The 13,729-nt window shown below is 38.1% G+C and overlaps 2 protein-coding genes across 3 annotated transcripts in view; both read left to right on the top strand.

Moving 5' to 3' along the window:
- Positions 1-2,134, top strand: part of LOC121910310 (extracellular serine/threonine protein kinase FAM20C-like) — a 35,190-nt gene extending 33,056 nt beyond the window's left edge. Inside the window, exons 8-10 of the mRNA XM_042431485.1 lie at positions 5-86; positions 191-250; positions 685-2,134. Of these exons, the coding sequence (XP_042287419.1) occupies positions 5-86; positions 191-250; positions 685-955 (413 nt within the window). The 3' untranslated portion in view covers positions 956-2,134. The remainder of the gene's footprint in view (positions 1-4; positions 87-190; positions 251-684) is intronic.
- A 184-nt stretch (positions 2,135-2,318) lies between these two features.
- baiap2l2b (BAR/IMD domain containing adaptor protein 2 like 2b) lies at positions 2,319-13,637 on the top strand. Of its 2 annotated transcripts, XM_042432193.1 has the most exons (15): positions 2,319-3,235; positions 3,493-3,568; positions 4,421-4,507; positions 5,646-5,707; positions 6,325-6,396; positions 7,189-7,278; positions 7,542-7,673; positions 8,623-8,727; positions 9,448-9,550; positions 9,904-10,111; positions 10,930-10,995; positions 11,223-11,565; positions 11,739-11,782; positions 12,737-12,836; positions 13,569-13,637. In XM_042432193.1, exons 1-14 carry the CDS (start codon positions 3,182-3,184, stop codon positions 12,810-12,812), a joined length of 1,518 nt encoding a protein of 505 aa, XP_042288127.1. In that variant the 5' UTR covers positions 2,319-3,181; the 3' UTR covers positions 12,813-12,836; positions 13,569-13,637. The 2 variants fall into 2 exon arrangements, with proteins under 2 accessions (XP_042288127.1, XP_042288134.1); XM_042432200.1 differs by lacking the exon at positions 13,569-13,637 and having other exon boundaries at positions 12,737-13,080.
- The last annotated feature ends 92 nt before the right edge of the window (positions 13,638-13,729 follow it).

Here is a 13,729-nt window from a genome sequence, read left to right as displayed (position 1 = left end):
CTAGGTAACATGGACAGGCACCACTATGAAACTTTTGAGAAGTTTGGCAACAATACTTTTCTGCTACACCTTGACAACGGGAGAGCGTGAGTATTTCTGGTGTGTCAAATGTGTTTGTCTACATGTTCAGGTTTCCTTTTGTTTAAAATGGCTGCCATTGTGACTGAGTTTGGGTCTGTTTTCACTGCAGATTCGGGCGCCACTCCAAAGATGAGCCATCTATCTTAGCTCCTTTGGAACAGTGTTGCAGGTATAAACAAGAAAGCGATAAAATGTTGTAATTTCTTACTAGAATTGTTCCTGTCTCCTGTTCTTGGCACTCAAATCATTTACTTTCTCTTGTTGCATTTAGTTAAATGAAATGGTGTTAGATTTATCAGTTCAGGTGAGGCAAATCCAATTTTGTACAGTTTCTGCCTCAAATGTGTTTGCAAGAAAAAAACATGCAGTATCACCTCAAAACCGTACAGTGCAATCATGAAGTAATAACATTGGATATTATCATTCCTAAATACAAATATTTGCTATAATCAAGAGATGCTTTACCTACAAATGATTTATTTATTTATTATTTATTATATGTATTCATAAACATTTTATTCTCATTTTCTTCTCTTCATTGTCCTCTTCACATGCCCCCATCATGCCCCTCCCTCTTTTCCATGTCTCACTTTCTTTTTTAAGAATCCGTCGATCCACCTGGCTACGCCTGCGTCTCCTGTCTCTGCCTCAGTATCGTCTCAGTGATGTCATGCGGGCCTCGCTATCCCATGATCCCCTTCACAGTGTGGCCCCACTGCTGTCGGAGCCCCACCTCACTGCTCTCGATCGGCGTTTGAAAACTGTGCTTGAAACTGTAAGTCGTTGTCTAAAGCGACAGAGTAAGGATAGCAATGATGAGGTCATCTACGACGACATTGCTTCCTTGAAAGACATGGTCACTCCTGCTGGGTAGAGAAGTAACACCTCTGGTATGTTATGATATATATGTACAGTACCAGTCAAATGTTTGGACACACCTTCCCATGCCATTGAATGAGAAAGTGTATCCAAACTTTTGACTGGTATTGTATAATATTACATGTCGCACTAGCACATGCAAGTGGTGTCAGTTATATTAAGTGCCACATTTAATGTCACACTTTTTTGAGCTGTCACAAATTTTGGGTTCTACAACATAGATACTGTACATTACAGCCACTGAATGTAATGGTGTCCCAGGAAAAGGGAACATAGTTTTCAGAGGGGTAGCATCCAAAAATGCATTACAAATTCATGTTGCCAACTTAGTATTAAATTATAGGTTTTATGATTAGATTTGAGGGCTGTTAATATACAACTTTCCTAGAAGTATTGAATTTTTGATGTAAAAATACTAAGAAGAGAAAAAGAAAGATATTGTATTGTTCTTGCCATTTAATTGAAAATTGATGCATTTAAATGTGATGAAAACAAAATTGTTCTGTTATAGATTAATATATGTGTGTCTTTGTGTGTGCGGTCAGGAAGGGGATTTGTGACCATGTGTTGCAGATGCAGTTTGACTGGTGGGGAATGGTGCCATGTACTTGTGTACACCGTGTATTTTAGTTTAGTTTTGTCCATTTTTTTGCATTCTGAAATCATTTCCCTCAATGTCAACAAATTACTTTGACTGTGATGACCGCTATTTGAAACAAATATGTTTCAAAGGCGATTTACAGATAATGTCATGTACATTTTTAGTAAAATCCACATTTTGGTCCATTTTGTTATTTGATTATTCTCTCCAATGCAATTAACAGTACAGTGTTATATGGCTCAGTATATAGCTTATAGTATATGGCTGAGTATTGTTCTGACATTTTTCCCTGTTTTTTTCCCCCTGGATTATATTTCCCAAATATATCTCTATATATGAATGGTCCAATATGCACTGTGGTCCTTGGAATATTAAAAAAAATATGTCCTTGGCATTGACCGTGTTAAGCAAAAGCGTTGTGATGAAATAATCTCAACAAATTCCCACAAGGAAATTGAAATGGGGGAAGACAAAGTAATAATGTTCTCCTTCATTTAATTTGTGTTGAATCAATATTTTTTGGTTTGTTGGTTTACACTAAACTAAGAAACGGCAATTAAACTGGTAAACTATAAATTGCACATGCACAAATTATTATAGTATAAATTTACATACCAAACTATAAATGTATAGGCCTCAGATTCTAGGAAAAGTAGCAAAATTGTTATAATGAAAATTAATATAAATATCTGTTAGGATTTCAGCTACTTGACAAATAATGAAAACAACTATTAATGGACTGTGGTCCAAATACACTATAAAGTACAGAAAAAAAAATCAGAAGCACCTTCTAAATTTTGAATTGCACCATCTGATTATTTAATGTACATGTGATATTTTTGAGGACCTAGAGTTAGAGATAGTAGCTTTCATCTGAATTCAATATCTTAGTCTGTTTGATTTACAGACTTATATTATTTTCATGTTCTTGGGGTGTGCTAGGTTTACAGTATATTTCTCATAGATATTTGATATGCGAGTCATAAAGCATATGTGCCTGTATGTGTGATAGACTTTGAGATATTTCCTCATAGCATTTGCAGGGTCCTTCTGCTACATGAACATGTAATGTATTTGTATCTAACTGCATATGGGAACTTCATATTTAGCTTTTTAAGGCAGTAGTTTTCTTCACCAAAATAGAGGTTCACCCTTAGGTGTGAGTCTACGTCACAGCTAGTTGGGCAGCTGGCTGTCCTCCTTCTCCTTTTCTTTCAGGGCTCCAATCAATAATTTACCTGGCCTGGTCATATCGATGGCACCTGCTCCCTTTTCTCTTCCCCTCGTTCCCTCCCTCGCGCTTTCCGTGAAAACTACTGAACTGCTGATGACAAGGGAGTAAAAGAACTCATTAATGAGTGACAGAAAAAAGGAGACAGAAAAGCAAGGAAACTGCTATCATTCTATCAGACAGGTGTTATCGGTCTTTGGACCAACGGCAGTGAAGGTGACTTTCACTGCCTGAAGACACTGATACACACAGGACAAGAAACGTCTGAGGAAACTTTTTCAGAAGTTTGAATGGGAATACAGACTCTGTTCACAAACTTATTCTGTCCCTGACATTTTTTTAGGCTTTTTCTCTGCTTGAAGTTCATATTTCTTGTCAAATTTGTCACTATGTCGGGAGCCAGTAGCGACCAGCTGCACAGATCAACTTTAACTGTCTATTCAGTGAGTAGCAACTTTCTATTTGGTCTCCTTGTTCACTTCTTTTGGTTTATACTCATGATGTGGCCCACGGGCTGTAATATAGCATTTTAAATGGGAGAAGGAATTGTGATATATATGTAAATTGGGCCTAGTTTCTAGTCATTAGGACTAATTGTCACTAATGTGGAATGACTTTGGTAAGTAATAAGCATTTTAATTCCAGAGTCTGTAGTGATAGCTGAAAAGACTAATGTTTGTGTGTGTGCGTGTCACTTTAGAACCTGATGGAGCACTTCAACCCAGGCCTCCAGAAGCTTGTTGCTTTAGGAACCAGCTATGTCAAAGCTTTTCAAGGTGAGTGAGTTTGTGAGTGACTGGCTGTGTAAATAGACAGCTGGGTGAACGGATGAGTGCGTGTATAAGTGTGTGCGCACATGTGTGTACGAGACAGACACAGGCATTTGCTAATAGTTATTTTTTTCTTATCTCTACCTTTTTATCTTTAGCTATCATTTGAAAAGTTTAAACCTACTACAACAAAATCCACAAAAAAGTCAAGTTGTGTTTGTGAAAATGTAGAACCTAAAGCTAGAAGTCACTAGACCTGTATGGAGCATTAGCTTAGGAGCCATACAGTTAATTGATAAGCATAGTAATGAGCTAAAATAAAGTTTGTACTTACATTATGTAAACATAAAATATGTAAGAGGGAGTTTATATTCTAGCACTGATAGAAATATGGAGCAGAATATAAACCTTCACATAGTGTTCTCCCTAAAAACACATATAACAAAGTTTAGAACTGACGCTCTTGTGTGAATCCTGTTGTGTGTGTTTGTCTGACCTCACCGATCCTTCCTGTCTATGCTTCTCCAATCTTTGTCATGTGTGTTACGTTGGTAAATGGGTGAGCAGCATGTATCATTAATGCACCTCTCTGCATGATAAAACAACAACAAGCCGTCAGTCACAGGGCAACTAGGCAGCGTTGTAAAACTATACCCACTGGCATGGGGCTATTCCTAGACCGAAATCATATATCACATGTCAGCGCTGTGAGGCTTGTGTTTATAGTGAATAAAAAGAGAATTGATTGACTCAATTAGTAGTTCTGCTGGCTGTGATGTTACTCCAGAGCTCATAGGTTTATAATGTTGAGTATTTGAAAAGCTTTTGGTTTATTGTGTGCTGGTGTGTGTTCTGCAGCCTTAGCAGTTTGCAGTGAAGCCTACTTCAGCGCTGTGGCTAAAATGGGTGACCAAGCTCTTCACACGCTATCATCTCGCTCTCTTGGTAAGTGTTTGTGTGTTTGTATGTATGATTGATTATTCAGTCCTCCCATTACAGGTTTCAACCTTAATTTATTGCATTCATTACAGAAAAGGAGTTGTCCTCTAGTGATGGCTAAGTGCTCTATCAAGTTAACATCAAGCCCAATCATACTGAATCAACCTAAATTATGAAATACCACACACACTCAGTAACCTTAAAATGTTGTTCACCCCTTCTGCTCTTTCTTATTCTCTCTTGTATATGTTTCTGTGTGTGTTCACGTATGTGTGTGTGTGTGTGTGTGTGTGTGCGCAGTCCTGAGCAGTGCATGCATGAGTGCATATTTTCCACCAGCTTCACTTTCACTCTGACCCTGGCGACGTGCTAGAGCATTGTTAGTGGTAAACAGCATTATGCTAGCGCATCCCCATTGAGAGTGTGTGGGCTTATACATCACTGCTAGCATAGCGTAACACACGTGGTTCTGCAAGGTTGGCTAACTGAGAAGGTCAGGGAGCCACAGCGTGACCAGGGGCCCTATTGAGTGACGGCCCTTAAATTATAGATGGGGACAGTCTTTCAGCTGCACTCAATTCATTAGTTCAACCACAAGCCATGACAATAGACACGATCAGAGGCACCAATAATATAAAAGGCTTGGCTAACTTTCCATCGTCTTCGCAGCCCAGTTAGTGAGGTCAAAAGAATACCTTGATGACTTGAGTAGTGTTGAATTGTGTTAAAAGTCATTTATTGAGACATTCTTTCTAAATTATTGTGCCTATCTTTTACAAAAAGGACATGAGTGGTAGCACAAAAGTAAAATGAAAACAAATACCTTTTTACTGTAAAGTATAGATGGTAAGTTTAGCAAAATGTCACTAGATTTGCTATATTCTAGAGATTTTTAATGAAACACTTCCCACATTCTTTTTTCAGATAGCCATATTGTTGTACTTGCAACAAAATAACAAAGTATACTGTATTCTCATATAGAATATATAACAAGTAATATAACTATCATATGTAACATTTAAAAGCAGTTCAGAAAAAAATGTCAGAGACCTTTTTGATATTTTGAATTGTTGCAGCAGGTTTTTGATGTGTGTGATATGTGTGTCAACTCTCTTTTTCAGCCAAGTTATTCTATTTTAAACAGGTGATGTCCTGATCCAGATATCAGAAACACAGAGGAGGCTCACTGCAGAGATGGAGGGAGTGGTGAGTACATGTCTTCACTCAACTCATATTATTAAAATTTAAAACACAGGATTCCTGTAGTCTTGGACATTTTAATTTAGGTGCTTTAAAAAGGTCTGTTTTAAAATATTTTCAGATATTATTATGCTTATGTGAAGTAGAATTGTTGTGGGAAAAAATCATGTAATTTAAGGAATACTCCTGTTAGTATTTTACCCAGAGATGATATCTATCCTCTTATCTTACTGAGAATTACAGCAAAAACATTGTATTTCCCAAAATGTCAGAGTCCTTGTTAATTAAGAAATTTGTAAGGGTCATTTGTAGAATCACTTTTGACCCGTTACAAACTGGAGGACCACAGCTGAGATACAGAAAAAGCTGTTTGGAGATTAGTTCCTGCTTGCATTTCGCTGCTTGTTTGCCATTCATAGTGCCACTTGAACGCTTTCAGTGATGTGAATAAGCAAAACATGGCCTCTGATTAAAAAGTTGGCCCGAGGATGTAGCACATTAGCATATAGATTTAGTCAAACAAAACAATCAACCCGATAATGAAAACTAGTGTTTGAACAAGGGGACGGTTTTCATAATGACTTGGCTACATCTCAGAGACATTGTTTTTCATCCTGCTACAGTTCCGATGGTTCCAGGTTGAAGTGTTGCAAGCCATGGAGAAGAATGTCAAACTGGATGAGGAGTACATTGATGTGAGTTTATAAAGGGAAGAAAGCATATGTTTCTATATTTACTATCCTGAGGACCAGTTATGGAGAATTTTGGGTAACTTAATGGGCTATTTTAGGTTGAGAGTTTGGTTTATATTAACAATTAGGCAACTATTCTATTATATGTTCTTGGTGAAGGGTCTGTATAAATATAGTATTGCAATTATTTGTGTATTCTTTATTATGTACATGCATCAACAGTTTTCCAGTTATTGGCTGAATAGAAAGAGAAAATTCTGAAAAGACTCAGTAAGATAGTTATTAGTATATGTTTTGCAAATTAATGTTTACATTTAAAGTTGAGTTACTGAATTAATTTTAGGAGTACTACTTGTTTGTGGTGCAACATATTGCAGCCATTGGTTTTATATATGTACTGTATATGTGGAGTACAAACTTAGCTAAATTAACGGTACTCTGATACAGTTCATCTTTACTCCTCCAACAACACAAGAAAACTCTGCAATCGACCAATAATTTTGGTCCCTTTTTGTTAGCCAGTCTTAAACAGTAGGACTTTTGCTCTCCTCCTTTTTGCTGTGAACAATCTTTCATGCATTTGACTATTTTAGTCACAATCACTCAGTTTTCATCTACATGAACAACAAACCAGCTTTATGTCCTCATGTACAGAACAGTCACAATACCAATATCTGACTGACAAACAGCACCAGCTCATTTTGTCCAAATGCCAGTCAGAAACTGCCTGCAAAAAGAGATGCTTCTAGGAAAAAACTTTTAATTACTTCACCAGAGCTGTTTTCTGTGCTGCAGGGTAGTCGCAGAGTTTATGAGCTGGAGGTGAGGAACCAGGCAGAGGCTTTGGAGAAACAACTCAGACGAGGAGCCTACAGAGACTCTTTGGTTATTATGCACACACACACATACACATAACACCTTTCCGGTTCATGCACTCACTTAATGTGTATTCCATATACGTAATGTACATCCACACCGACACACACACTGATACAAAAAGACTGATATATAAATTCTATACACATAATATACCTGTATGTATATCCACATAACACTCACACTCTCACTCAACACACACAGTCCAGTAGCAATAACTCTGAACCACTGAATGTGTATTTATGTCTGCATCCTTCTGTGTGTGTTTTTAGGAGAACAGTGACTATATGCTGTATTTGAGGCAGAGCCAGCAGGAGATCCTGAAGGAAGAGGAGAGGAGGTATCGCTTTCTGGCAGAGAAACACTGTGGACTCACGCAGTCACTGCTCTTCCTAATAAATAAGGTATACACACACACACACACACACACACATACAGACACCAGCACCACACAGCAACAGCTGGGCAAAGCAGAAGAGACTGCCTCCTCCCGTGATCTGTCTCACAAAGAGAAAGGAGTGATTTAGTGAGATAACTTTGGACTTAACCCTGTATTTTTTAGTATTTATAAAGCTGGCTAAGTTGAAAATGGTTTGGACACCAGTTGTAACATAGTTCCCTGTGCTGCAAGGCTAACAAGCCCCAGAGCAACATAAGTTCAGGCTGTCTAATTAAAAAATAACCAAACAGTTACTCAGAATCTCAAACTAACCAACACAATGTCAGAAATAATTCCAAAATGCACTAAAAACTACCTTTTGGTTGATGTACATTTCCTGTAGCATACATCAGAAAAAAGGTGACATAATTCAATTGATTCAATTCATTCTGTTTGAGCTGATGGAATAACACAATGAATAAGAAAGAGGATTGTAGAACTTTTATAAATATAAGATGGGAATTTTCATAAAGTAATCTTTTTACAATAATTTAGTTGTTATTTCTTTTTATGTAGTGTATACTATGAATTACAATTATGATTTCCATAACATATGAGTGTGAGTTGTAATGCACTCTAGCCTGACTAAGCTGAATTTGCAACTTGATGCCAATGGCTGATTTGTAATGGCGCCATGATCACAGGCCATACATTCCATCACAAGGCGCCATCCAAAGCCATCATCATTATCACAACATCAGTAAAATGTTTCCCTTGAGCCAACACAGCTGAGACACAGCACGGTCCAGCATTTTTATTCCACTCATGTGATAACATATTAATTGCTTGATGATCTAATAAGACTCTGGTCTCAGTTTCGATTGTCTCATTTACTGAAGTCTTTCTGTTCATTTTGTTGCTGCCCGATCAGATTGAGATCTAATGATGTGCTCACCTCTCTCATCTGTTTTCAGACTGGTGCATCTCTCCAGCAAAAGGCAGATGGATGGAAGGAGAAAGTAAATGAAACCAGAGGGTCCAGACCTCGAACTCCCACCCATTTGGACCAAGAGGCACAGGTACCAACACATTACCGGTTTAGTAAATTATTTTAATCCAAAGTGAACACTATGGTTCATGGTATTAAATTAGTATTCCATGCACTAGACCGCCTGTAAAGAAGCTGTGCTGGTTTGGGTTGCTGCACCAGTTTCTGTATGAAGCCACAGTGACATGATTTATGAAAAACTACACTGCTGTGTTACATTCACAGTGCTGTAAATTCTCATATGGGGCCAGCTTCTAAATTATTATTGACTGAAGAGGGAACGATCCTTTATTTGAGAAAAATCATTAGATTATTATTATTTGTGATTCCCTTGTTTTATCAGTAAACCGTGCTATTTTGCCATTGCTACTGTGTGCTGTTAATGAAACACTTCTTCCATGTGTTTCACACAAACACTTCCAGTGGTATCGGGGGATTTATCTGTTGATTACAATTAAAAGACTTGTACTGTGCAAAGACTGTGTATGTAGGAAGTGTTGAATTGATCACAGTTATTTTATTAGTTAGTATGTAGTCATAGTATGGCTGTTAAAAACAACTTTTTTGTATACTTAACATGAGTATGGATATGTCTGTTTTGATGATAATGCTGCGTGTGCAGTTTTCCAGACAATAATTCGGTGTGGGCTTCACGCTGAGAGTAAAAAACCTTACAGCGCCAAATTTCAGCTAAAAATTGTGAGAGTACACAGCAGTTAATTTATGATATCGGTATGTTGCATCTTCCCAGCTGCGAGGTTCAGTGAGCTCCCTGATGCAGACAGTAGCCAGAGATGAGGACATGTCCTGGGCCAGGCGGGAGCAACAGGCGCTGGGCAGAGTGCCCTCTAGAGGTGGACTGTAGACTGTACAATGTCTATGATTGCTGTATATTAATCTGCTAATAGTCTGACAAGCTTTGAAAACAATCAGCAGTATCAGCAGTGTTTGCCTCTGCAGCATTAGATTCACACAACCACTAGATTCTGTTATGTATATTATAAATTAACATCAGAGTTCTTGCATAAATGCTCAAGTAAATTAGTTATCATGTTATTTTTGCCTGTGGATATGCACAAATATTCCCAAAATGAAAGTCCAATGCACAAAAGTTTTTCCCTGACTGTTTGTTTTTACTCTCTGTCTCCCCAATCCTATTCATCTTCTCATCTCTGCATTTCCCCTCCACTTGTTTCCTCCCCTGCAGCGCCGTCTCCTCTCCCCAGTCGCTCTCGCTCCAGCTCAGTGGGGGAATCTCTGGGTCTGGGAGGAGGTAGAACCATGAGAGCCCTGGTGTCTCATCCCTCCTCATCCAACCCCAAACTTCTACCTTTCAACAGGGGAGAGATTGTCACTGTACTTGTGCAGGAGCCTCGCAACGGCTGGCTGTATGGACGCACTGACAGCAGCCTGCGGTGGGTAGCTGAGATAAAAGATGACTGTATTTGTTTGAATGCAGGTGCAAGAGCTGTTGTTATTTTTAAATTAGATTGAGCCATCTGTAATCATTAATTCCCAGCAACCAGAAACAAATGCAACTGATAAATGTCTGGCGCAACCTTCGCTTCAGTATTTTCACAACAGAGATGAGTAAGCTAGCTAATTATTAGAGATACAAAATACATTTTAATACCAGTGATAACAATGCTGTCATTTGTTTATTTATGCTGAGAACAAAATGTCTCACAATGCTTGTATGGGCAGTAGGTTGAAGGCCTTGGTAAACAGAGAACAGACTGAGCCTGAGTCAGCACTTTTCAATGTAACAGTTGAGTCACTGGTAATGATCAGCAACACAACAAAGCAACACAGATGTAGAGGTTTTATTTTGTGCATTGGAGCTGTAAAATTACAGAATAACCTTTGACCACTCAAAGCTATGAGATAAGATATTAAATGTGGTTTTCACAGGTTTCCATCTTGATAAGTACAAAAGAGTTGCAGTACATAATTCATGTTTAAAGAACATAAACAATGTGATAGGACCTTGCATATACTGCAAATGAAATCTATTGTATGACAGTAAACAAATCATTCTGACACTGTACATTCAGTCCAAATCTGAAAAATATATACTGTCAATATATTATATATAATACAATATATTGACAGTATGTTATGTATTGTCTGATGTTTTATATGTAATGTTTTCAGGTGCAACATGAAGGATGGTACGATTTATAGAGTTTGAGTTGTTTTCTTTGCTGTTGTCTCATCTTTATTTCTCCTCCAGTCAAGGCTGGTTCCCTGCTGCTTATGTGGCTTCTATTGAGGATTTTGCCAACACTTTAGCAACAAGGTAAAAAATAACTTTTTATAACTGTCAACAGAATCAAGGAATTTTAAATGACATCAGGGCATCTTTCTGGCCAAACTTTTGCCTGCTGCACCAATATATGACAGCAGCACCTTCCACCTATCAGATCTGACACATAAACATATCAAGGAGGCTTTATCCTCTATTATCTGTTTTGATCTTGTCTTATGAAACACTGAAATTTCTCTTTGTACCCCTTGACTCCCCAGTGGTGGTTCTTTACGAAGCCATAGTATGAACAATCTGCTGGACCCCACTGACACCTACAGTGACCAATCAGAGAGCAAGACCTATGGAGATGACCCTCCTCTGGCCACGCCCAACCGTAGAGCCTCTGTAGACGTCCGGTCAATCTCTCCGCTCCCAGAGAAGAAGGCAGAACCAGGAATAGAGACAAAGCCCAGTCAAACCAAGAGCTACAATGAAGTCCCACCTCCGCCTCCTCCACCGCCGCCTCCTCCCCCGAGTCAGAATCTCAGAAGGGGCTCTGTAGATTTTCGACCGATTTCTCCCCTCCCTGACAGGAAGGGCGAGTCAGGTTCTGATGTTCAGGTACTAGACGTGGAATTTGTTTGAGAAATCAGCCATGCAGAATGATAGAGTATGAAGTTTTTAGAAGTTTGTCATCTGTTTTTTTCTTTTATTCTTGACAAAGTAGTACTAGTTCAGTAATCTGACTTCCACTACTGGGTTTGTTCACATTGGCAATCCTCTCTGTTTTTTAGACATTATCACCCCATGGGCCACCTGAAAACCCACTCTTTCCCAGGTAATTTCCGACATGTCTGTATCTGTGTTGACATAAAAAAGATTTTCATTTACTGGCTTCAGTATCTGATGAATTTCATCACTTTTAAACGTTTTGTAATGGTCTGTCAGTGTGGTTTGGCCCTGATATGATAGATATGTCGCATTTTGTTTCATTCTTGTGTTGTAAAACTTTGACTTTGTATCTGGGAAACCGTTTGCCCGAACAACTCTATGTCTTGCCTCCATATGAAATCCATGCACCCAGCTACATAAATATCAGAATTAGGAATAGTAGCAGTAGTGGAAGAGGTGCTACTGGTTGCCTGGGTTTCAGTTGATACTATAAGTACTTTTTAAGTAGTTTTGCAGTATTCCTGAGGGTTTTGCATCCTCATGAAGAATGCTGTTCTGGAAAAAAAAATGTATTACATTTTTTGGGTAGTTTTATAGTATTGAAATTATTAATACCTATACATTTTATTAGCTATTGAATAAATAAACACAGATGTATAGAGATCATCTTGAGTGTAGTGTAGGTGCATGTACATTATTTTGTAGATGTACGTACATGTTAAGTGGTTGTCAGTTTGTGTTAATAATTTTAGTATTTTGACTTAATTGCTTCTAGGTCATTTTTGGCTTTTCTTCCACAAATCTTTTATCACTTACATTTCCACTATAGAGCCGTACTGTAGCTTCAATCCAGGAAAAATTGTCTTTGGTATCAGCCCTCAAAAACTGACCTAGATTTAAACGTAATTCCATCCCCCAATTTTTGAAATAGTAAGCTGTAGTCCAATTTAGCACAATCACCAACCACAGTCAAAATCTACCATCCTTTGGCCAGTGGCTGGTGTTAGTTTCCCAACCTGCTGTGTGTGCATGTGTGTGTTTGTGCCTTTTTTTGTGTTGGCAGAAAGCATTTGAGCATGTGAGGTATTGTGTAACATTTTCCATCGTCCTCTCATTTCAGAGGGACAAACCCATTCGCCACTGTAAAGCTTCGCCCCACGACGACCAATGACAGATCCGCTCCTCGGATCCACTGATCCATCAGCACTCACACAGGCCGGGTTTGTAACTGAGGCTGCCAGATCAGGTTGTGGAGGAAGGATATACATTTTTGTTTCAGGAGAATGTAATGTCATCTCTGAAATGTGAAGGCTTTGAGCTAAGAGGGAGGGAGGAAGATTGGTGAGTTATTTGTACAGTGTTAGATGTAGTGAATTCCTCCAGATGAGGCATTTCTTGTACAAAAGGCAAAAATATTTCATCAACTAAATAATAAAATATCAAAACGGTAAACTTTTAAAATAGTTGTCAATTCTTTGTACAGTATTTTAGTTTTTACTTTGATGAGACTTTTTCTCTTATGTTATAAATGATAATTTGATTGTTGAATGTTTCATTTTTTACTCAAACTGTCATATCTGTCATAATTTATAAGCGAATGTCCTAAATCAAGCTTTTTGTTCATGCGACACACATCTGATTTGACAGATCTGAACATAAAAATATGATCTTTACAAATCTGATTTTTAAATGCTGTACATATCAGATTCTTCCTTTACGTTCACACTGCAGCCACAACCTCTCGACTAGTGATTGTAAATTTGTAATTCCTTTCGCTGTCCTGTATCTGACAAGAATTTTAATCATGAAAAAAATGTTTTGCAATGTTCAGTATATAAGGATTTGTGTTAAATGTTTTTGTGTCCACTGTGAGTAACAATAAGTAAAGAAACATCAATTACTCAAGTTTTTTTTATTGTCATTTCTTACTCAGATCTTTTCTCACTTCACAGCTCTCCATTGATATCATTTTATTTACTACATCATCTGATCGGAGGCAGGGAAAGAGGAGGAGGAAGGGAAAGAGGAGAGGAGGTGAGGTGAGGTGAGGGAAGGAGCATGAGGAAAAGGAGTGAAAGGAAAGTGCACGGATATGTGAACATCCAGAAATAAA

Source organism: Thunnus maccoyii, chromosome 2, assembly GCF_910596095.1.
Source record: "Thunnus maccoyii chromosome 2, fThuMac1.1, whole genome shotgun sequence".
Classification (NCBI taxonomy): domain Eukaryota; kingdom Metazoa; phylum Chordata; class Actinopteri; order Scombriformes; family Scombridae; genus Thunnus; species Thunnus maccoyii.
The sequence above is the reverse complement of the archived record's forward strand: the minus strand, read 5'-3'. Positions and strand labels throughout refer to the sequence as shown.